The sequence below is a fragment of the Ursus arctos genome, unplaced genomic scaffold, assembly GCF_023065955.2.
Source record: "Ursus arctos isolate Adak ecotype North America unplaced genomic scaffold, UrsArc2.0 scaffold_17, whole genome shotgun sequence".
NCBI classification, from domain to species: domain Eukaryota; kingdom Metazoa; phylum Chordata; class Mammalia; order Carnivora; family Ursidae; genus Ursus; species Ursus arctos.
Window position 1 is genome coordinate 254597 of NW_026622841.1, and position 24950 is coordinate 279546.

The window sequence follows — 24950 nt, forward strand, 5'->3', positions numbered from 1 at the left end:
GCAGGCCCGGGGGCCGGCAGGGAGTGCGGGGGTTTCGGCGCCTCAAGGCGAGCGGCCGGGAACGGCGGTAGAGCGGGTGCGGGAAGCGGGGAAGTGCGCCTGCGGCGCCCGCGCCACCCTGCTGCAGGTGGGGAGAGAGGGGAGGGGCGGTGCGGACAGCAGCCTCCCGTGCGCTCCAGAGGAGGCCGCCCCGTGCCCGGGGGCCCGCCCGGCTCGCCGCCCGCGCCCCTCCCGCCCGCACGGCCCGGGCCGCAGTCCCCGCGGGAACTCGGCGCACGGGCGCTGTCGCTGGCTGGTCAGTGTCGGGGACACTGTGACGCACGGCACGAGGGAAGGCGGCAGGGCCCCGGGGAGATGCAGACCGAGCCCGGGGTTCACCCCGACGGCGGGTGCGTGCCTGCTGTTGGGACGGGACGCCAGCTTCCCTCAGAGCTGCCCAGAGGGGGACAAGCTCTGTGCGAGCTCTCAGGACACAGTATCACTGCTTTTAAGGTTTTTTGGCCAAAAGAATATTAAACTTTTTAAAATTTTATTAATTTACGAGATCTCCAGTCCCAAGGTGGGGCTCAGACAGGACCCTGACGTCTTCCGACTGAGCCAGCCAGGCACCCTTTGGCCAAAAGAACATTAAACCACTCTGTATAATGGACGCTCGTAAAGACACAAAGTAAGATTTTCCCCCATTTAATGTCACCGCACTGATTAGCCCACATAAGATCATTTAAGTAGCACTTCATTAGGAATGGGAAGGCCACTGAGAGAAGCCAGGATGCTTTCCACCAGATTCTCCATCATCAGTCGTCTGGCTTGGTGAGTGGCACTTCCGACGTGAGGTGTCAGAGTGATGTTCTTCATCTTCAACAAAGGGTGGTCTCTGAAAGGGGGTTAGCTGATGAGAACCATTCCCCATGGTTTGTCTCTAACTGCACATTCTGTTTTGATACCCTCATGCTGGGAAGGGGAAAGCTGTGGGTGGCCTTACAGCAGGACCACCGCTCATCTAACCCCAGTGGGGGGGGGGGGGGGCGCAAAAACAAGTACCCTAGCCACAGCCAGGCCATTAGCAGACAATGGGACGACACGGGGTGCATTAAGTAACACTGGCCCACAAAACAGAAGAGGGCCCTTGGGGATCTGCGTGCTAGTCTAGGCATCGTAGGACAGGCTGGAAGTGCCTTTAATGAGTAGTGGCATTCAGAGGGGAAAGATTTAACTGGAATTAGATTAGGGGGAGTTCTCTTCCCAGAAGAAGGCAGAGGATGGGAGTCAGCCCGGAAAAAGAACGAAGTGTTACTGAAGGGGCTCAGGGGGATTCAAAACAATGATGGTAACCCTAGCAACCAGCACTAAGAAAGGGCAGTGACCTGAACCCGGCAGGGCCTCTTGACTGTTTTAATACAAAGGCCAAAGTAGACATGCAGCAGTAACCCTCCATCCTCTGGGAATCTTACAGAGCCCAAACCTATGGAAGTTCTCTGGGGCCACTTGAAATGTATATCAATGCACTACGACTGTCCTTGTCCCCAGGGCTGATCGAAGTGAAGACAGAGCCTACGCTTAGCAAGGGCAGGAACTACTCAGAAAACACATCTGTCCTCCTGCTAGGAAGGAGGTGGGCCCTACTAACAGCACACGCTGGACACCAGTCTCAGTATGAGGTTGTCCCCACGACTCAGAACTCAGAAATAACGGAGTCGTGGCCAGTTGTAACAACACCTGTCCATAGTATTTGGAGTCTACGTGAGACTCTCCCTCCCTCACCCTCCGCCCCCCCCCCCAATGCATGCATGCATGCTCCCTCTCTCTCTCAAAAAACAAACAGGGACGCCTGGCTGGCTCAGTTGGTGAAGGGTCTGCCTTCAGCTCAGGTCATCCCAGCGTCCTGGGATCCAGGCCGGTACCGGTATCCAGCTCCCTCTGCCCCTCCCCCTGCTCATGTGCACGCGCATTTGCGCTTGCTCCCTGACAAAATCTTTTAAATAAAAACAAAATGTCCTTTCTTAAAACTAGACACAGAAGCAAATTACATTAAATAGAAATAAATGTAAAATTCTGTGCATAAAAGACAATTGAAGGAGGGGTGCCTGGGTGGCACAGTGGTTAAGCGTCTGCCTTCGGCTCAGGGCGTGATTCCGGCCTTATGGGATCGAGCCCCACATCAGGCTCCTCTGCTGGAAGCCTGCTTCTTCCTCTCCCACTCCCCCTGCTGTGTTCCCTCTCTCGCTGGCTGTCTCTCTCTCTCTGTCAAATAAATAAATAAAATCTTTAAAAAAAAAAAAGACAATTGAAGGAGTAATTTCAATTTTTGCTGACTAAAAATGTAACGAACTAAGGGTGCAATAGGCCTGCTAGGAATACATGCTGCAAAACCAACTCGTGTGGTCAGACGACAACATGAATGCTGTGTTCAGGTCTTGGGAGCACATTTTCAAAGGACCTCAAAAACTAAAGTGCCGGAAGCAACAATAATGACAAGGTGTCTGGAAATGCTACCACTTAGGCTGTGATTAAAGGACCTGAAGATACTTAACCTCAGACACATGGCGGTTGTTGGACAATACATGAGGTTTGTAAAGAAAATGGTCAGGGGGGGCACCTGGGTGGCACAGCGGTTAAGCGTCTGCCTTCGGCTCAGGGCGTGATCCCAGCGTTATGGGATCGAGGCCCACATCAGGCTCTTCCGCTATGAGCCTGCTTCTTCCTCTCCCATTCCCCCTGCTTGTGTTCCCTCTCTCGCTCGCTGTCTCTCTCTCTGTGTCGAATGAATAAATAAAATCTTTAAAAAAAAAAAAAAAGAAAATGGTCAGGGACTCTGATGCTCCAGGGGGCAAACTAGGGTCACTGGGTAAGGCAAGGACTGTTTTGGTTGGACAGAAGCAAGACTGTTCGGTGCAGTGTCCACCCATGGGGGCTTCTGCCCAAGAGCCCAGAGCTCCCTGTGCACGGAGGTGTTGAAACAGACATCTGGCCATCTGCAGAACTGGTCAGGCCACCAGAGGCCCGCTCAGGCCCCTCCATGGCCAAGACCCTGCCGGTCTGTGACTTAACACAGCTGCAAAGCCAAAAGCAGTGACTGCTGGAGGAGTGCCGTACATGCTTCGAGAGAGATGGTGGTTCTGTCCAGCTTCCTTACCTGGGCAGGGGCTCCGGGTGCGTCACATCCAGTGCTGCCCCTTTGATGACCCCAGTCTGAAGAGCTTCCACCAGTGCCTCCTGGTCGACTAACAGACCTGAGTCAATGAGACAAGGCCTCTGTGTTACTACGGGCAGGCAGGACCCAGGAAGGATGCTTTGGTCACCGTAGCTGCTATTCCAAACACGTCTTGATTCTGTCAAACGTCTTGACAAAGAGCATGCAAGCTTCATTCTGCCAATTCATTATTAGATGTGGTGAGCCACGTGACAGGCAGTACGCTAAGCCCCACAGACACGCTATCTCACTGAATCCCACACGTGAGGGACTGAGGCCTGACCCCAGGTCACACAGCTACTAACGTCAACCCAGATCTGAGCCCCGCTTTGTTTAACCTCAGGCCTGGGCCTGTCTCACTTTACACACCACCTCCCCAGGTTAGGGACACAGCCCCCAGGTTAAACCCCCCACATTTAATCTGCAAACTCACATTAAAAACTAAGCCACAAGCACACTCCACAACTGTCACTTCAAATACGGAAGAGGAGAAGCTGAGAAGAAAATCCCTTCCTTGAGGCAGAGACCAGCAAGGAGCCCAATGACAGCCTCCTTTCCACTGACCGACTGAGGGGCTGGTCCGCTGGTCAGGACACAGAGTGCCCCTGGTGTGCGGCGGCTGCTGCTGGAGAAGCCTCGTCCCACGCCCTCTCCCGGGCTGTTTTTCCAGAATCTTGGGCATGTTCATGAGCCTCTGACATTACTGAAACCACCTAATGCATGCACTGGTCCTTCCTGCTCACCTAGAAGGTCTGAATTTTTAGAGAACTCTCAAGCATATTAGCTCAGCACTGTGCAGTTTTCTGTCTTCCGTCACCAACTCTTTTTGGGTTCCCAGACCCAATTCCAACATGGGGGGGTGGGCCCCTCCTACAAGACCAAGCCATTTTCAGGATACCAGCAAGGTGTCTGAGAATTCAACTCAATTCTGACACTGTCTACCTTGGAAATAGCATACGATCCCAGAGGTTACGAGCTCAGTCCTATAAGACTGCCTCCTGCCCCCCGAATTCAGACACTAGTCAGAAGTCCCAGGCTGTGACTTGTGCTTCTGACCAACTGGCTGCAGATTGGGGGTTCCAGTGACCTCATCCGTAATTGGCTGCAGCGGCTCACAGAACTCAGGGGAACGCTCACGTTCACCTGTTTGTTAAAGGATATGACAGAGGGTAAGAACCAACAGCCAGATGGAGAGGTGCACAGGGAGAGGTCTGGGGAAAGGGTGTGGAACTTCCATGCCCTCTCCTGACAGCCTCTCTTTCCAATCTCCAGGTGTTCACCAATCCAGAGGCTTCTGAACCCAGTCCTTTTGGGGTTTTATGAAGGTTTCTTTGCATGGCCACCATCAATTAAATCATTGGCCACTGGCTGATTGAACCTCCAAGCCCTTTCCCCCCGCCAGAGGTCAGGCGTGGGGCTGAAAGTTCCAGCCCTCTGATCGCATGGTTGGACCTCCTGGCAGCAGCCCGTGCTCTTGAGTGAGTGGGTTCCAGAGTCACCTTCATTAACAAAAGACACCTTTGTCACTCTCAACGCTTAGAAAATTTTGAGGGTTGGGGGAGCAGAGAGCTAGAACAGTGGATAAAGGCCACCGCTGAATGACCAAATATGTATTTCTTACAAATTACAGTCTCAGGTGGCAAGCATTATTTTCCTTCTTTTACAGATGAGACACGGGCGGCTGCTGGTAGCCCCAGGTGCCACATGTCCTCTGGCCCCGAGCCCCACAAAGGTGCGTGGCCTGGATGTCTGATGTCAGCGCTGACCCTCGATTCCTTATAAATGTGACACCAACAAACCCACAACACGTGCAACTCTGTCTTGTATATAAACACAAAGCACCACATAAATGCTGAATAACCAAACTAACACGAAGTTACCTACTTTTTAAAGTGAAGGCTCAGAAAATTCATCCCCATGAATTCTGCTTAATTACACCTGGAAAACCAAACGTAATGCCTCTACCCCAAGTAGATGCCCAAATTGGGATGTGAAAGTCCTATATTGTACCATGCTCATCCTTCTTGTTACTACTTTGAGTTTCAAAATGATGTGAAAACAAAAATCAGGAATATTTCTAAACAGAAAGCAGACTCCCTCAAACTCAGCACCACCACCCCCCGCCCCCGCCAGTTTACATGGCATTTTTGGACGTGCCACCATCAGGAGAAAGGCAGATGAGAGGAGCCCTACGGCCGGGACGCTTCCTCCCACGTGACTGTCCAGCCCCGCGGGCGCACGCTCGGTGGAGACAGTACCTCTGCCGATGTTGATGAGAATGGCCGTGGGCTTCATCAGACTCAGCTCCCTCTTCCCAATCAGCCTCTGGGTCTGGGGTGTCAGGCCCACGGCCAACAGCACGAAGTCTGACCACTGAAGCAGCTCATCCAGACTCTCACAATACGTGGCCCCCACAGCTTCCTCCTCCTCTAATTTCCTATGAAGGGAACAAGGAAGAAAAACCATGTTCTCTAATCAGAAATTCATCACATCGCCCCAGGAAGGAGTTTCTGAGGGGAGCCAAGGACACGGCCTTCACTGCTGGGTCCAGGACCCATGGGAACCCCGTGGGTAACCCTGGGTTCTCTGAGGGGAGGCCTGGGGGTCTGTGGGATTTCTCAACAGACAGAGGCTCCTTGAGGCCAGGAGCTGTTTCTCCCCCCCAGAGCCTGGTACAAGCCCGACGGTGCACACCTGCTCAGTGGCAACGGAACGTGACTGAAAGGAAGCAAGTCCCACTCCAAGTAAGAGCGTGAGTGTGTACTTCCTTGACCACAGAGCATCACTGATGTGGGCAAACACATCGGGTTTCCAGAAAACACACAAACAGAGCAGGAGAGGGCCTGGGAATGCTGCTTATCACACAGAAAGCAAGGATCCGGGGTCTGATGCAGGCAGACTTTTGTGTTTTGTTTTGGTCCAATCCTAACTCCTGCTCTGGTTATTCAGCAGAGACCCCAAGATCCCAGAGGTCACAGCATCCTGGGCAGCCGCCACGGCTCTACAAATATGGAATTCCAAACTACATGAATTCTCTCCTAACACCCATCTAGGTCAGGGGACAGCCCCGAGGAGAGAAGAACACCCTGCCCACATCACACACTTGGTCCTGAAAGAACCGCGGCCTCTGGGTGTGTGTTCATCACAAGGAAAGTTACCACACCTAAGTCTCTTCACTGCCCATGGTGCAAACACTGACTGAAAACACAATCTCCCAGCTCACCATGCCTCCATGAGTCTCTCAGCAGCTGCAAATGTGGTCCACAGGCAGTGGGAAGCCACTGAAAGGGTGTAAACAATGGCCATCATCGGGCTGGTTTGTAAGGAGGCCTGGAGGGTCAACGGCAGAAGTGAGCAGCCCCGTAGGAGAATATGTATTTCAGGTGAGAAAGGACGGGGCCTGAGCCAGTGGCCTTGATGAAGTGAGAGAGAACAGGCAGGTCTGAAGGCTGTTTGGAGACAGAACCAATAAGCCTGGGCATTGGGCTGAGGGAGAAGCCCGCACAGTCAAGGAAGCGGGCCCTTCACTGAGTGCTGACGCGTCCTTCAGTCAAGTTGCTCAGTGAGTATGGACAGCTTCTCCCTTTCACTTTAGAAAAATACAATTGTGAGTTAAAATTTAAAATCTCTTTTCTGGTGAATGTTTTCAATAAAGAAAGTCTCAGTCACACTCCTAGGTAATCACAATCACTTTCTTGACCATCATTCTTATTTTTTGGAGAGAAAGAGCAGGAAGTTCTATGAAAAGGGAGGGGTCCTATATCTGAGCCATACTGAAGGCAGTGATGCTGCAAAGTTCTGCTCGGTTAATTTCAGGCCCATGTTCGAACGTTTACCTGCGTCTCCTGTTGCGATACAGAATCTTCATTTCGAATGCTCTGGCTCTCTGAGCAACCTTGTAACCAATGCTGCCCATGCCGATGATTCCCAGAGTGGCCCCCGTCACTTCCTGACCCATCCAATTTGTAGAAAATTCCTCTGTATCCGGTGCACTAGCCAACATATGACCTGAAATATATAAGGAACAGAGTGAATAGTGGGGATGGCACCACACACAGAAAGCCCACACCCTTCCTGGGCTCTTCTGACACCGCAGCATCACGCCTCCCCGACTGCAAACAAAGGTTTCTGAAAGGGCTGAAGGGAGGGGACAAATGGCAGTTTCCTCGTAACAAAACCAGAACATCCTGGTAGAAAGCTTTAAAATGCCAACATCTTTTACATTAAGGAAGCACTTGTGGTTAAAATTTGCTGGTGATATATGTACACGTGTGTGTGCGCATGAGCCCTCAGCCAGAACCAGGAAGAGCCTGGTTCCCGCTTCCTCTTTCCTCAAGCGCCTTCGTCCCCAAGCTCCACCAGGAGGAAGGGAAGAGGGCTGAACTGCTACGCTGCCCTTCCTGGGGACCCTCCCAGAGATGTCCAGGGTGTGCAGAGGTCAGATTCTGCCTTCTCACTTGGAGGCCTTCACCCCAGGGGAGCATGCTGACTGACCAATGAATGACCCCAAGGGCATTTCCACAGAGATACTGAAATTACTTCGCCCGTCAAGGGAACGAGAGGAACCTCGTGGGGGTGGACATGGCTGCTGTCAGACAGACTGCGGGCCGCCATGTGCCGGGGAGCTGGGCTCGGGCCCTGAGTGGGCTGCCGAGAGTGACTCCGATTCCCAAGTGCAGCAAAGTCCTGGATACAGTGTGAAGAAGTCGGGGCCGAGAAAAGACTTGTAGTCTGAAGACAAAATGATGTTATCGTCTCTGTTATTAAGTATCTGTCATCTGCTCTCTTTGGAAAACCAGCATCTCCAATGGCTGCTTACCTTCCACAACTCTTCGAGCTGCCGCCAGCAGTAAGGCCATCCCCATGTCGGCCGTGGGGTTGGACACAGCCTGTGGTGTGTTGGCTACCTTCACACCAAAGCTGGCAATGAGCTTCAGGTCCAGGTGATCGAGACCTACTCCTGCGCTGGCAATTATCTTCAGTGATGGCAGGCTCCCCAGGAGCTCCTGGTCAACGGCCGGCTTTCCTCCCCAGATATATACAGCTTGGATCTTTGGGCCAAATTGCATTTTATTTTCCAAAAATTCTTGCATGGTAATGAGATTAAAGTGTTTCTGCAGATCTCCAACATGATCTTCACATATACCATACGACCCTTCCAATCCAGCCACCAAAACGCCAGGTAAGTCCTGATCCCCCATGGCCTGCAGAAAGACAAGCACAGTGTTTGCTGTCAAAAAGTCTTTAAAAGATCAATATGCTCCTCTACTGCTCTTTTAGGGTTCTGAGTGCCCAATTTCCAACATGGGGGGATTCCCCCACCCACAACACCACGCAATTCTCAGGATACCAGCTGAGTGTCCGAGTGTCCCAGAATTCAACTCAATTCTGACACTATCAACCCAGAGATAGCATCAGATCCCACAGGTTGAGGGCTGAGTGCTCTAAGGCTGCCCCGTCCCCACCTGCCAACACTAGTCACAGGCACCAGGCTGCTCCCTGTGCTTCTGACCCACTGGCAGAGTGGAGTTTCCAACCACCTCCTTCCTAGGTTCTCCAACTCGCTAGAGTAGCTCACAGAACTCAGGGGACACTGCCTTGTGCTTCCCAGTTCCTCAAAGGATATGATAAAGGACACCGAGAGGGACGTGCCAGACAACTGAGTTTCTGTCCTCATGGAGCTTGGGGCCGGCTCGTCGTGGAAGAGTGCCGCTTCCCTAAGCATGGAAGGTCTCCAGAAAGGACCGAAAAGCTGACCTCTTGGGTTTTTATGGAGGCTTCACGGCATAGCCAGGATTGATGAAATCGTTGGCATTTGGCTGAGTCCATCGCCAGCCTCTCCCCAGAGGTCGGGGGTGGGGCTGAAACGTCCAACCTCTGATCACAAGGTTGGTCCTCCTGGCAGTCAGCCCTGCCCGGGGGTGGGGTCCCAAGGTCACCTTCATGAAGGCATCCATGTCACCTTTCTGGCTTATAAGCATTTCTAGGAAGTGGATGAAGACCAAATACATCTGAGGTATATTTTGATCTCTGAACCACCGAATACATATTTCTCATTAATCATTATATTGCAGTTACTCTTTAGACTTTCTAAATGACATCGACCCTGGAATTCATTTTATTCCTTGGACAAATCCCTGTAATACCTGAGGGCAATGCACCCATGCCTCTGAAGTTACCAATATCTCCATCACGCCCACTTTCCTCCCTATGCTACTTGGCTCTTTATTTCTACCCTGCAGCCGTGGTGGCAGCCTCTCAGACAACCTTCAAAGATCCCCCTCCTGTCAACCACATCTTTGCGTGATCCCAACCCTGGTGCTTCTAGTGAAGAGAATACAGCAGAAGCAATCGGAGGTCACCAAAGGGGCTCTCTTTCTCCCACTCCGGGGGGGGGCGGTGGGCAGGGCTGTGCTTGTGAGTGAGCTTGAAGCAGATTCTAGAAGCCTGCCAACAGCCTGGTGAGCACAGAGGTGACCACAGCCCTGGCCCAACCTCGATTATTGTTTCATCAGATCCTGGGCCAGAGCCACCTGGGTAAGCCACTCCTGGATTCCTGACCCAAAAAAACCTGGGAGGTCGCAGAGTTTGTTTTTACAGCCACTGAAATTCAGGTAATTTGTTATGTATGCAGCAGTGACTAACTAATAAAACTGATCACTTTTTACTGTGAAAGTAAAAGATATGTTATTGTCTGCCAAATGCATTAAATAGGGCTTTATGATCCTTGTTCTTAAAGATATTTTTAATATTTTATAACTTTCCTCCAAAAGGAAAACAAAGAAGGATTGGGTATAGACAAGCAAAGTAGGATCAGGTATAGACAAGCTGGGATCTGGGTTCAGACCAACTGCTCTGCTGGGCTGGCCTTTCCCTGAAACTCACTTTCCTCAAACAAAAAAGGAGGGCAACACACAGCCTTGCTGGTGGCCCCAACCGTGAGAGAACATGCAGAGCCCAGAGAACCAACTGTAAGCTTTCAATGAACAAAAGTTACTAACATTTCAAACAGAACAACTTGGACATTTACCCAAGTCTCTAAAAATTAACAGACTACACCAAAGAAAAATACAGAATTCCTTTTTTTTTTTTTTTAAGAAGAGAACAGCCATATGCACCCCAATGTTCATAGCAGCATTGTCCACAATAGCTAAATCGTGGAAGGAACCGAGATGCCCTTCAACAGATGACTGGATTAAGAAGCTGTGGTCCATATATGCAATGGAATATTACTCAGCTATCAGAAAGAACGAGTTCTCAACATTTGCTGCAACATGGACGGCACTGGAGGAGATAATGCTAAGTGAAATAAGTCAAGCAGAGAAAGACAATTATCATATGGTTTCACTCATTTATGGAACATAAGAAATAGGAAGATCAGAAGGAGAAGAAGGGAAGAATGAAGGGGGGGTAAACAGAAGAGGGAATGAACCGTGAGAGACTATGGACTCTGGGAAACAAACTGAGGGCTTCAGAGGGGAGGCGGGTGGGGGAATGGGATAGGCCAGTGATGGGTATTTAGGAGGGCACATATTGCATGGTGCACTGGGTGTTATATGCAAACAATGAATCATGGAACTTTACATCAAAAACTAGGGATATACTGTATGGTGACTAACATAATATAATAAAAATTATTATTAAAAGAAAAAGATTTTTAAAAAACTTATTTATTTCAGAGAGAGAGCGTGAACAGGGTGTGCGGCAGAGGGAGAAGCAGCAGGGAGCCTGATACAGAACTTAATCCCAGGACCCCGGGATCACAGCCTGAGCTGAAGTCGGACACTTCACCAACTGAGCCATCCAGGTGCCCCCACAGTAGAATTTCTTAAAATCCTATTTCCTCATGCGTCTTTCTCCCTTAATATTGGATAGATGGGCCCAATACCCCCCAAATCATCCTCACTTCCCCAATGTGCAAGATTCGCCTCAGACCCATGCCCCTGGCTTTGATCTTCTCTCCAACCCCTGTGAAAGTCCATTCTCTCTACCAGCAGTCCCGCTCTCTCTGTGAGTCCAAAACTAAAGTCCTTTCTTCTCGGTCCCCCACACAGACCACGGGCCCAGCTTGTGCACAAAAGGGGCTCAGAAAACAGGTTGAAAAACAAGAATTCTCCTTAATGAGGGGTAGGTGGTACCATGGTCAGCCCCTCTCCTTTCCTATTACCCCCAGCAGGAGATTCTGGATTTGATGGGAATGATCTAATCAGCACTTGACTAGATAAGGGGACCCAAAAAAGTTAAGATATGCCAAACAGCTTGCAGATTCCTTGCTGGTTCAGGGTTAGAGAGAAATGCATCATTTACAGCTTTTCTGTGAGCTTTCTCCAGTCACCAGTTATCAGCAAATCCAGCATGACTTAAAATCAATACTATCAAAATGTGTCTCAACTACCAGCAAACACAGGTGCTTTAAGAAATGGCCTGTCAGGGCACCTGGGGGGCTGAGTCAGTGTAGCGTCTGCCCTCGGCTCCGGTCATGACCCCGGGGTCCTGGGATGCAGCCCCACACAAGGCTCCCTGCTCAGCGGGGAGTCTGCTTCGCCCTCTGCTGCTCCCCCTGCTCGTGCTCACATGTTCTGACAAATAAATAAATAAAATCTTAAAGAGAGAGAGAGAGAAATGGCCTGGCAGGGTTGCTAAACCCTGAAGAAAGAAATAACTGAATTCATGTAAGGAAGTAAATTATGAACTAAAATCTGATACGAGTATCTGAATCCTATCTATTTAAAGCTTAATCTGCCATATGGGGCACCTGGGGGGCTCAGTGAGTGTAGGGTCTGCCTTCGGTTCAGGTCATGACCCCGGGGTCCTGGGATGAGACCCTCCTGGGTCAGGCTCCCTGCTCAGGGGGGAGCCCCTGCTCACGATCTCTCTGTCAAATAAATAAATAAAATCTTTAAAAAAATAAATAATAAATTAAATAAAGCTTAATCTGCCATTGCCGAGAGCTTAGAAAAATAGTAAATACCTGTCCAAACTGATGTTTAGATTCTGGCAGAGTCCCTGAGGCTACCTTAAATCCTCTCCAGCAGGCAGGTATAAATAATGAGATCGGATTTCCCTTGCTAAATCTTTAGGATTGAGCAATGCAGGTCTGGATGGGCACCAGAATTCTACTTGGCCCACCTGTTCCAGGTGAGGTCCAAGGTCACAGCCACACCCATGTGGCAGAGTCTGATCCAGTCTCTGGCCCAGGCCAAATCTTAAAGAGAGAGAGAGAGAAATGGCCTGGCAGGGTTGCTAAATCCCAGGGGCACAATTTACCTTTTCAAAAGACGGCAGGGGCGCCTCGCTGGCTCTGTGCGTAGTGCAAGCGACTCGATCTCAGGGTAGTCAGTTCAAGTCCCAGGCGGGCGTGGAGACTACTTTAAAAAAAGAGAAAAGGTAAAAAAACCCTAGCCTCTGGAGCACCTACTTGACAGTGAACGGCACAGGTCAAGGAGCACAGCGATCTCGCACCAGCTCTCCGCCCCAGGCCCCACCTCGCCCCAGCACCACCTTCTGCGGGCCCTGCCCTGAGTCCACAGGCCCCACCCCGAACCCACCCTTCACCCCGCTCCCAGGATGCCAGACCCACCCCGAGGCCGCCTGGCCAAGCCCTTAGGCCAGCAAAAAGGGCTTTTTGGGGAGGAATTGCAACTGAAGACAAGCAAACTATGGCAAAAACCATAGGCTGGTCCAACAAATTAGGAGAAAGCTGGACAAAGTCCCTTAGAGAAATGACAGTTTGCCATCGATTAGGCTGCAGGAAAAGCCGATTTCTTGTAGGAGATGTAACACGCATCTTTTCCTGCTGGGCCTGTAATTGATGATTCTTCCTGTAACTGACCTTTCAGGGTAGGACGGGGGAGCACCCCCTTCTGGCCTCCCAACTCCATTTTAGTGAAATTTCCCTTTATTAATTTTCACTTACTTTGTCAAAAATACTATCTGGGGAAACGTCTAGGCTAATTATGTTTTTTTTTAAAGACCAAATGGTACTACTAAGAACAGGTTAGGGTTGGGGTTAACATCGCCTCTTTAGTGAACAGTATGTCCTCCAGTCCTAACTTTACCTGCCGCCTCTACTGTGACGGTTCTCAAGTTTTTACCCCCTGTCTCACCGACCTCTGGACACCACCTGACTCCCCTCTCCTCATGGACTCCCTTTGCTATCCTCCCCCCCCCCAAATGGCAGCCTAAGTGACTGAAAAATACATAAAGCTGGTATGTTCACCTCCAGCTAAAGCCCCTGGGCAGCTCGCCTTGCTCATAGGTCAAGTCCAAAATCCTGAGCACAGCCTCGGAGACCCCCATTTCCTGGCTTGCCCACTCTGCAAACCCCTTGTGTGTTCTTACCATGTCAGCTGCATATTTTCTGCCAGTCGCCTCAAACTGCCAGCGGCTGGCCCTGGACTTGCTCCCAGGTTGCCTGGACCCAAACCCACACCTTCCCCTAGTCTTCAGTCATCTTGCAGGTCATCCCTTAGGGGAAGCCTTTCCCAAACCCCCTGCTAAATGTGCTCACCCTGGACTCTCCCCCATAGACTCTGTCACAGATCCAAGTTAAATGTTTGATTTTCTGGTAAGATCAGGCCTTCTGCTAGACCCACTCCATGAGGGCAGGAACTCAGACGTGCTGAAGTCCATTTCAAGCACTCCATACCCTGTCCAGCACACATATACACTCAATAAAGATTTGTTGAATTACTAAGGAATGAATTAAATGTGAAGAAAGGAAGGGAAGCTTCCCAAAACAGAAATGCCCGGAACGTACAGACCGAAAGAGCACATGGAGTCTTACTACTTCTATCTCAAGATCATAACAAAGGTCTTAAGCAAGCACTGACTTGCAAAAAACGGATGTTATCAGTATCCAAATAACCCACCCAGAGTGCTCTACCAACTTCAGTTCAGCAACAATCCAGATCGCCAGAAGCCCTGCTGTGTTCAGTTGGAAGTCACTATATTAAAAAAATAAGAAGAATTTGATAAAACTGGCTTTAACTTTATTACTAAATGCACATAAGAATATGTATAACGTGTGTGAGTTATAAAAATAGTAATAAATGAGCCCGTCATGTGCCACCAAGCTTAAGAAATACAGCATTACCCCGACTTTTGAAGTTTTTGTGCCGCTCCTTGCTGTGCAGAGATAACCCCTACTGTGAATGCAGTGAGACACGGCATACCTCAGAGGTACTGCCCGTTTGGTTCCAAACCCCTGCAATAAGGCGATTGTGACAATAAAGCTAGTCATTTTTTTCCTTTCCCAGTGCATATAAAAATTATGTTTCTATTAACATAATTTCTATTAACTATGCAAGAGCATAGTTTCTATTAACTATGCAAGAGCATTGTGTCTAAAAAAATGTACGTACCTTAATTTTAAAATAGTTTATTCCAGAAAAATGAGAACCACCATCTGGGCTGTGAGCCGTAATCTTTCTGCTGCTGGAGGGTCCTGCCTGGATGTTGATGGCTGTGGACGGGTCAGCACGGTGCCTGCTGAAGGCTGGGACGGCCATGGCAGCTTCTTCAAACAAGACAACAGTGCAGTTGGCCACATCGACTGGCTCCTCCTTTCACAAACAATTCCTTTGTAGCACATGATGCTATCTGATAGCATTTTACCCACAGTAGAACTTCTTTCAAAACTGGAGTCAGGGGCGCCTGGGTGGCGCAGTCGTTGAGTGTCTGCCTTCGGCTCAGGGCGTGGTCCCGGCGTTCTGGGATCGAGCCCCACATCAGGCTCCTCTGCTGGAAACCTGCTTCTGCCTCTCCCGATCCCCCTGCCTGTGTTCCCTCTCTCGCTGGCTGCCTCTGTCAAATAAATCAATAAAATCTTTCAAAAAACAAAAAACAAAACTGGAGTCAGTCCTCTCAGACCCTGCTACTGCCTTATCAACTAAACGTGGTCATATTCTAAATCCTTTGTTGTCATTTCAACAATTTTCACAGCATCTTCACCAGGAGTAGATTCCATCTCTAAAAATTTCTTTGCTCATCTGTAAGAAGCAACTTCCTAGAGCACCTGGGCTTTCGGTTAAGCATCCAACTCTTGATTTCAGCTCAGGTCATGATCTGGGGTTCGTGGGTGGAGCCCCACATTGGGCTCTGCACTCAGTGCTCCCTCTCCCTCTGCCCCTTCCCCTACAACTGCTCGTGCACGTGCGCTCTCTCTCTCTAAAAAAACAGCAGCAGCAGCAACTCCTCACCCTGTCAAGTCTTATCCTAAGACCCCAGCAACTCAGTCCCATCTTCAGGCTCACTTCTAACTCTCATTCTCTTGCTGTTTACACCACACCTGCAGTGACTTCCTCCACTGAAGTCCTCGACTCCTCAAAGTCAACCATGACTTTGGAATCAACATCATCAACACTCCTGTTAATGTTGATATTTGGACCTCTTCCCCCCATTTTTTTTTTTTTAAGATTTTATTTATTTATTCGACAGAGATAGAGACAGCCAGCGAGAGAGGGAACACAAGCAGGGGGAGTGGCAGAGGAAGAAGCAGGCTCACAGCAGAGGAGCCTGACGTGGGGCTCGATCCCATAACGCCGGGATCGCGCCCTGAGCCGAAGGCAGACGCTTAACCGCTGTGCCACCCAGGCGCCCCCCTCTTCCCCAAATTTTAATTCCAGGGGTGCCTGGTCAGTTAAGCCACTGACTCTTGGTTTTGGCTGAGGTCATGATCTCAAGGTCATGAGATCAAGCCCCAGATCAGGCTCCTCATTCAGCAGGGATTCTCTCCCTCCCTCTCTCTATGCCCTTCTCCCCACTAAGCACGGACACACACACACTCTCTCTCTAAAAATAAATAAATAAATCTTTAAAAAAAATGTTAATGCCAGTGTAGTTAGCATACAGTGCTAGTTTCAGGTATACAGTATAGTGATCTCAACGGTCCTTTATATTACTCAGTGCTCATCGAGTGTCCTTTTAATACCCTTCACCTATTTCACCCATCCCCCACCCACCTTCTCTCTGGAGTGTGTTCTGTATAGTTAAGAATGTTTGGGGATTAAAAAAAATAATATTAATTTTTTTAAAAAAGAATGTTTGGGGGCTCCTGACTGGCTCAGTTGAAAAAGCACATGACTCTTGATCTCGGGGTCGTAAGTTTGAGCCTCATGTTGGGTATAGAGATTACTTAAATGAACCTTTTTTAAAAAAGATTTTATTTATTTGTCAGCGAGAGAGCACAAAGCAGGCAGAGGGAGAGGGAGATGCAGGCTCCCTGCTGAGCAAGGATCCCAACGTCCTGGAATCATGACCTGAGCCGAAGGCTTAACCAACTGAGCCACCCAGGCATCCCTAATAAATGAACTTAAAAAAAAAAAAAAAAAAAAGAGTGTTTTTTGGGTTGTCTCTTCCCTCCCCTTTTTTTTGAGATTTTATTTATTTGAGAGAGAGAGAGAGAGCACGAGTTGGGGGGAGGGACAGAGAGAGGGAGAAGCAGACTGCTCACTGAGCAAGAAACCGATGTGGGACTCAATCCCAGGACCCTGGGATCATGACCTGAGCCGAGGGAAGACGCTTCACCAACTGAGCCACCCAGGTGCCCCTCCCCCTTTGTTTCTTAAGTTCTACATATGAGTGAAGTTATACGGTATTTGTCTTTCTCTGGTTTATTTCACTTAACATCATACTCTCTAGATCCATCCATGTTGTTGCAAATGGCAATATTTTAATGGCTTGTTAATGGCTGAATAACATTCCATTGTATATATACCACATCTTCTTTATTCACCTATCGATGGACACTTGGGCTGCTTCCGTAGTTTGGCAGTCGTAGATAATGCTGCAATAAACATAGGAGCGCATGTATCCCTTTGAATTAGTGTTTTCATACTCTTTGGGTAAATACCCAGTAGCGTGATTCCTGGATCATAGGGTATTTTTATTTTTAATTTCTTGAGGAACCTGCATGCTGTGTCCACAGGGGCTGTACCAGTTTGCTTTCCCACCCGCAGTGCATGAGGGCTCCTCTTTCTCCACATCCTTGTCAACACCTGCTGTTTCTTGTCTTCCTGAGTTAACCATTCTGACACATGTGAGGGTTTACCTCCTTGTGGTTTTGATTTGCGTTTCCCTGATGATGTGATGCTGAGTATCTGCTCATGTGTCTGTTGGTCTGTATGTCTTCTTCGGAGAAATGTCTGTTCATGCCTTCTGCTCATTTTTAAATTGGATTATTTGGGGTTTTTTTGGTATTGAGTTTATAAGTTTTTATGTATTTTGGATACTAACCCTTTATTGGATATGTCATTTGCAAATATTTTCTTCCATTCAGTAGGCTGCCTTTTAGTTTTGTTGGTTGTTTCCTTTGCTGTGCAGAAGTTTTTTTTTTTTTTTTAAAGATTTTATTTATTTATTTGACAGAGATAGAGACAGCCAGCGAGAGAGGGAACACAAGCAGGGGGAGTGGCAGAGGAAGAAGCAGGCTCATAGCAGAGGAGCCTGATGTGGGGCTCGATCCCATAACGCCGGGATCACGCCCTGAGCCGAAGGCAGACGCTTAACCGCTGTGCCACCCAGGCACCCCTGTGCAGAAGCTTTTTATTTAATTTTATTTAAAGTCAATTAATTAACATATAGTATATTATTAGTTTCAGAGGTAGAGTTCAGTGATTCGTCAGTTGCATATAACACCCAGTGCTCATTACATCATGTGCCCTCCTTAATGCCCATCACCCAGTTACCCCATATCCCTACCCCCCTTCTCTCCAGCCACTCTCAATTTGTTTCCTATAGTTAAGAGATGCTTATGGTTTGTCTCCCTAACTTCATCTTATTTTTTTCCCCTCTTTTCCCCTATGATCCTGTTTTGTTTCTGAAGCTTTTGATTTTTATGTAGTCCCAATAGTTTATTTTTGCTTGTGTTTCTCTTGCCTCAGAAGATGTATCTAGAAAGATGTTGCTATGACCAATAGAGAAATTACTACCTGTGCTCTCTTCTAGGATTTTTACAGTTTCAGGTCTCAGATTTAGGTCCTTAATCCATTTTGAGTTTATTTTTGTGTATAGTATAAGAAAGTGGTCTAGTTTCTCCAACATATTCATTCCTCCTTTTTGAAGATTAATTGACCATACAAATGTGGGTTTATTTCTGGACTTTATTCTGTTCCATTGATCTATGTGTCTATTTTTGTGCTAGTAACATACTGCTTTGATTACTACAGTTTTGTAATATAACTTGAAGTCTGGAATTATGATACCTCTGGTTTTGTTTTTCTTTTTCAAGATTGCTTTGGCTATTTGGGGTCTTTTGTGGCTCCAAACAAATATTAGGATTGTCTGTTCTAGTTCTGTGAAAAATGCTGTTGGTATTTTGATAGGGACTGCATTAAATCCGTAGATTGCTTTGGGTAGTATAGACATTTAATATTTGTTCTTCCAATCCATGAGATGGAATGTCTTTCCATTTTTGTGTGTCATCTTCAATTTCTTTTATTAATGTTTTATAGTTTTCAGACTATAGGTCTTTCACGTCTTTGGCTAAGTTTATTCCTAGGTATTTTATTATTTTTGGGAATCACAAATGATCTTGATGGCATCTAGAATAGTGAATCCTTGGAGTACCTGGGTGGCTCAGTCAGTTGAGTGTCCAACTTGGTTTTGGCTCAGGTCATGATCTCAAGTTCATGAGTTTGAGCCCTGCACCAGGCTCCAAGTTTGGCATGGAGTCCGCTTGACATTCTTTCCCTCTCCATCTTGCTCCCCCTCTGCTCCTCCCCCAGCTCATGCTCTCTCTCTAAAATAAATAAAATCTTTAGAATACTGAGTTCTTTCCAGAAGATTTTCAAATTCCTTTGCCCATATCCATCAGAAGAATCACTATCTGTGGCAGATATAGCCTTACAATGCGTATTTAATAAGATCTGAAAGTTGGAATTACTCCTTGATCCATGGTCTACAGAATGGATGTTCAGTTAGCAGTCATGAAAATAACACTAATCTCACTGCACATATCCAACCACACTCGGGTGATCAGGTGTCTTGCCAATGAGCAACAGTATTTTAAAAGGCATCTGAGGGGTAGGTTTCGACAATGGATTTAAAATACCCAGTAAACCATGCTGTAAACAGATGTGCTGTCATCCAGGCTTTGTTGTTGCATTTCTAGAGCACAGGCCCAGTCGATTTAGCATAGTACTTAAGGGCCCTAGGTTTTCAGAATGGTCATTGGCTCCCACTAAAAGTCACCAGGTACTTGAGCCCCTAACAAGAAAGTCAGCCTGTCCTTTGAAGCTTTGAAGTCAGGCATTGACTTCTATAGCTATGAAAGTCCTAGATGGCGTGCACTTGCAATAGAACACTGCTTCATCTACGTTGAAAATATGTTGGTTAGTAGTCACCTTTGTTAATTGTCTCAGCTCCATCTTCTGGAGAACTTTCTGCAGCTTCTACATCAGCACATGTTGCTTCGTCTTACGTTTGTATGCTATGGAGATGACTTCTCTCCTTAAACCTCATGAACCAACCTCTGTCAGCTTCAAATTCTTCTTCCACAGCTCCTCACCTCTCTCAGCCTTCACGGAATTGAAGAGAGTTAGGGTCTGGCTCTGGATAAGGCTTTGGCTTAAGAGAATGGCTGGTTTCATCTTCCATCCAGATCAAACTTTCTCTATATCAGCAATAAGGCTATTTTGCTTTCTTGTTATTTGTGGGTCCATTGGAGTAGATCTTTTTAATTGCCTTCGAGAACTTTCCTTTGCATTCACAACTAGGCTGTCTGGCACAAAGAGGCCTAGCTTTTGGCCTATCTCAGCTTTCAACATGCCTTCCTTAATAAGCTCAATTACTTCTAACTCTTTTTTAAATTAATTTTTAAAAAAGATTTTATTTATTTATTTATTTGACAGAGAGAGCGAGCCAGAGAGCACAAGCAGAGGGAGCAGCAGAGGGAGAGAGAGAAGCAGACTCCCTGCTGAGCAAGGAGCCAGACGCAGGACTCCATCCCAGGACCCTGGGATCATGACCTGAGCCGAAGGAAGACCCTTAACTGACTGAGCTGCCCAGGCATCCCCACTTCTAACTTTGGATTTAAAGTGAGAGTTGTATGACTCTTCCTTTCAGCTGAACACTTAGAGGCCATGTGGGTTATTAACAGGCCTAATTTCAATCCTGTGGTGTCCCAAGGACTAGGGAGGCCTGAGGAGAGGGAGAGAAATGGGGAATGACTAGTGGGTGGAACAGTCAGAACACACACATTTACCAATTAAGTTCATCATCTTACACTGTAACTGAATCCAAGTTCGTCAGCCCAATGCCCAGCTATCAAGTATGCGGCAAGGAAAGCGTGTGAGAGGCAGCCAAACGAGGACGGGAGGAAAACCCTCACATCCACCTCCCCGTGGAGGAGGGTCAGAGAGACTTAAAGGCACACGAACAAGGTCTGAGTGGAAAGTCGCACTGCGCTTCACCGTCCACAGCCGCGAGTGGTCTCACTAAGCCTGCTTACTGCTGTTGACGTGACACAGTGACAAACTAACATCGAAGACCACTAGCCACAGACCACAACAAACATCACAATAATGAAAACATCTGGAATACTGCGAGAATTACCAAAATACAGGAGACGGGACGCGAGCAAATGCTGCTGGAAGAGCGGCACTGAGAGTTGCCACAAACCTTAAACCTGTGGAAAAACGCAGTATCTGTGAAGTGCAGTAAAATGAGATGTGCCTACAGATAAAGACAGAGGTAGAATTAGCCTAAACAATACCTGGTTTGGCTTGGCATAGTTCTGAATTTTTTGCTCAGGAATCATACCTTATGTGGTCTTTGGTGACCTGCTTTTTGTCTAAGCTCATCAGTATGTGAGACTCATCTCTGTTTATGCGGAGGCTCAGTCATTCATCTTTACAAGTATACCTCAGTTTATCTATTTCTCTGCAGTTGGATAATTGCATTTTTAAGGTTGAGCATTGGTCACTTTCACAGAGACCATACTCTATACATTTGAGGGTTCCTCCCAAAAGTTCAACTCTGGTCCCTTTAGCAGGTCTGGACATAGGGATTTCTGCAGCTAAGCAAACTTACAATCCTGGGTGACAGGTTCTTTCCCCTCCTGACCACACCCCACCCAGAGGGAGAGGTCCTTTTGGAACTTCTTTGCTTGGCTTGAGGTTAGGTGGAAACACCTCTTTCTTCTCCAAAGGTAAGAGAATGAAAATGGAAATATACAACACTCCACAATTTCTTCCAAAGAAATGATGTCACACTGTTCCCCAACATATTTCCTCATATATCCTAAGGAGTGATGGACAAAGAAAGTGTAAACTATTCTTTCCTCTGCATAATCTGGAGAAAGCTAGTCTGGTTTCTTGCTTTGAAACACGTAAGCATTTTATTTTTTATTTTTTTTTAAGATTTATTTATTTGAGAGAGAGCACGCAGGTGCGTGCACAAGCAGGGGGAGGGGCAGAGGGAGAGGGAGAGAGAATCTCAAGCAGAGTCCCCACTGAGCATGGAGCCCCACTTGGGGCTGAACTTCACCACCCTAAGATCATGACCTGAGCTGAAATCAAGAGTCGGGCGCTCAACTGACTGAGCCCCTCAAGCACCTCTCTCTTGCCACTTCTTTTCTCTTTCTTTCTTTCTTTCTTTTTTTTTTAAAGATTGTATTTATTTATTTGACAGAGAGAGAGATGGCCAGCGAGAGAGGGAACACAAGCAGGGGGAGTGGGAGAGGAAAAAGCAGGCTCCCAGCAGAGCAGGGAGCCCGATGCAGGGCTCGACCCCAAGACCCTGGGATCATGCCCTGAGCTGAAAGCAGACGCTTAACGACTGAGCCACCCAGGCGCCCCTCTCTTGCCACTTCTATTCAACATTGTACTGCATATCTTAGCCAGGGCAGTTAGGCAAGAAAATAATGAAGAGTATCTAGATTAGAAAAGACGTAAAACTGTCCCTATTTGCAGATGACATGATCTTGTATAGAAAACCCCAGGGCACCTGGGTGGCTCAGTTGGCTGAACGGCTGCCTTCAGCTCAGGGTATGATCCCAGGGTCCTGGGACTGAGTCCCGCATGGGGCTCCGTGCTCAGTGGGGAGCCTGCTTCTCCCACTCCCTCTGCCCCTCCCCCTGCTTTTGCACACGCGCGCATTCTCTCTGACAAATAAATAAATAAATGGACTCTTCAAAAAAAAAAAAGAATAAAAAACTTAGGAATAAATTTAATCTCCCCCCAAAAAAGGACAACATGTGAACGTTGGAAAATATAAATGTTATAGAAATAAAAAAGACCTAAGTAAATGGAAAGACATCCTATACCCATAGAAGACTTAACATTGTTAAGATGGCAATACAGTACTCTCCAAATCGGTGTCAGCACAATCCCCATCAAAATCCCAGCTGCCTTTTTTGCAGAAATTGACAAGCTAATCCTAAAGTTCATATGGAAATTACAGAGACCCAGAAGAGCCAAATCAATCATGGAAAGGAATAAAGTTGGGGGGCTCATACTTCCTGATTTCAAGACTTATTATGAAACTACACTAATCAAGACACTGTGGTACTGACATAAGGCTAGACCTACAAATCAATGGAATAGAATTGAGAATCCAGAAATCAATCCTTACATTTAAAGTCCACTGATTTCCAACAAAGGTGCCAAGACCATTTGATAGGGAAAGTGGGTATCTACATGGAAAAGAACGAAGTTGGACACCTAACACCAACATACACAAAAGTTAACTCAAAGTGGTTATAGACTTAAAAGTAAAAGTTAATGGGGCACCTGGCTGCTCAGTCTGTGGAGCATGCAACTCTTTATCTCCAGGTCATGAGTTCAAGTCCCACACTGGGCCTAGAGCCTACTTAAAAAAAAAAAAAAAAGAAGTTAAAATTATAAAACTCTTAGAAGGAAGCAGAAGTAAATATTCCAACCTTGAGTTAGGCAATGGTTTCTTAGATACGACACCAAACGCACAAGCAACAAAAGGAAAAACAGATAAACTGGAACTAATGAAAATTTAAAACTTTTGTGCTGCAAACGATACCAATAAAAAGTGAAAAGTCAATCAACAGAACAGAAAGAAATATTTAAAAGACATGTATCTAATGAAACTCTTAAAGCTCAATAATAAAGATAACTAATCCAATTTTTTAAATGGGCAAAGGATATGAACAAACATTTCTCCAAATGGAGAATAAGTATATGAAAAGATGCTCTATAGATCGTTAACCATTATGGAAATGCAAGTCAAAACAACAATATCACTTCACGTCTACCATGAGGCCATAATAAAAAATACACAAATAACAAGTGTAGGCAAAGATGTGGAGAAATCAAATCCCTCACACTTTGCTGTTGGGAATGTTAAAAGATGCAGCCATGGGGCACCTGGGTGGTTCAGTCAATTGGGCATCTGCCTTCGGCTCAGGTCATGATCTTAGGGTCCTGGGATTGAGCCCCACATCAGGCTCCCTGCTCAGCCCCTGTCCCCCCCACTTGTGCTCTACCTCGCTCACTCTCTCTCTCAAATAAATAAATAAAATCTAAAAAAAAAAAAAATGCAGCCACTTTTAAAAACAGTTTGGCAATTCCACAAATGTTAAACACAGTTATCATCTGACCCAGGTATTCCACTCACATAGATCCAGAAAAACGGAAACTTAAATCCATATAAAGATTTAACCAGATGTTCACATAATAGCCAGAAAGTGGAAACAGAAAGTGTCAATTAGCTGATGGATAAATAAAATGCATATATCCATACAATGGAATATTAGCCAGCAATAAGAAGGAACTAAATCCTGATGCCCACTACACTATGAGGGTTGAGAACGTGATGCTGAATGAAGCCAGTCACAGAAGACTCCATCGTACATGTTTCCACTCGGATGGAACGTCTGGTTAGTGGTTGCCAGAGGAGGAAGGGAAGAGAGGGAACTGGGAATGATGCTAACTGGGCACAGGATTTTTTCCAGGGTGATGAAAACTTCCTAAAATTAGATTACAGTGGTGGTTCTGCCACTCTTAAGAAAAACCACTTTCACTTAAATGAGCGAATCTTACAGTATGTACATGATTCTCAAATAAGCCTGTTAACAAAAAAGATGCATCTCAAGGTGGACACGGGTGATGGTTGAATAGTAACTTTTATATTATATGTATTCTATACAACAACTTATGCTTTAGCTTGGAGAACTCTTCCAACTGGTTTGACAAGTAAATCAACTGCATATATGTCTGGAAAACATGACTGCCACGATTAATTTCGGGGGACTTGGTGTGGAGTAAACAGGACAAGTCCTTCTTCAGCCATGTCATCCTCTCTGCCCTGCGGTCCCCTCTGTCCCCGGTCACAGGGGTCCTCTCCGTCCAGTCCGCCCTCCGCCCAGTCACAGGTGTCCTCTCCGTCCATTCCGCCCTTCGCCCTCAGTCCCAGGGGTCCTCTCTGTCCAGTCCCTCCTTCCTCCCTAGTCCCAGGGGTCCTCTCAGCCCGGACCCGAACCCCGCCTCGTTGGCCCGCTCAGCCAGCGGCCCCCTCCGCGCCCCCGGGTCACCGTGGCGCCGGGGGGAAGCTGGGTCTCTCCGACCGGCCTGACTGGGACTGACAAGTCGGGCAGAGCCGGGCCCCTCGTGACCGCGGCTGCACCTCCGAACACCTAACCCGCGGGGTCCGGGCGCAGACCACCTACCTCAAGCACACCGCCCGCGCAGACTGCAAACCTGGACCTCGGCTGTCGCACCCCTCCCAACGCCGGGCGCGCGCCCCGCGTCGGCGGACACGCGCACGCTCACGTCGGCGCGAGCGCGCACGC

At 47.6% G+C, this 24950-nt stretch overlaps 1 protein-coding gene across 17 annotated transcripts; it reads right to left on the bottom strand.

Annotated features, from left to right (window-relative positions):
- Positions 1–668: 668 nt before the first annotated feature.
- LOC113253553 (glyoxylate/hydroxypyruvate reductase B) lies at positions 669–24928 on the bottom strand. Of its 17 annotated transcripts, XM_057313308.1 has the most exons (11): positions 24828–24915; positions 14811–14995; positions 14554–14708; positions 14286–14396; positions 14062–14136; positions 12458–12555; positions 8010–8394; positions 7027–7198; positions 5449–5627; positions 3134–3230; positions 669–874 (listed from the first exon to the last, which is right to left on the bottom strand). In XM_057313308.1, exons 7-11 carry the CDS (start codon positions 8389–8391, stop codon positions 718–720), a joined length of 987 nt encoding a protein of 328 aa, XP_057169291.1. In that variant the 5' UTR covers positions 8392–8394; positions 12458–12555; positions 14062–14136; positions 14286–14396; positions 14554–14708; positions 14811–14995; positions 24828–24915; the 3' UTR covers positions 669–717. The 17 variants fall into 17 exon arrangements, with proteins under 17 accessions (XP_057169291.1, XP_057169289.1, XP_057169292.1 ...); XM_057313306.1 differs by having other exon boundaries at positions 14554–14995; positions 24828–24928; XM_057313309.1 differs by lacking the exon at positions 14286–14396 and having other exon boundaries at positions 24828–24922.
- Positions 24929–24950: the final 22 nt, after the last annotated feature.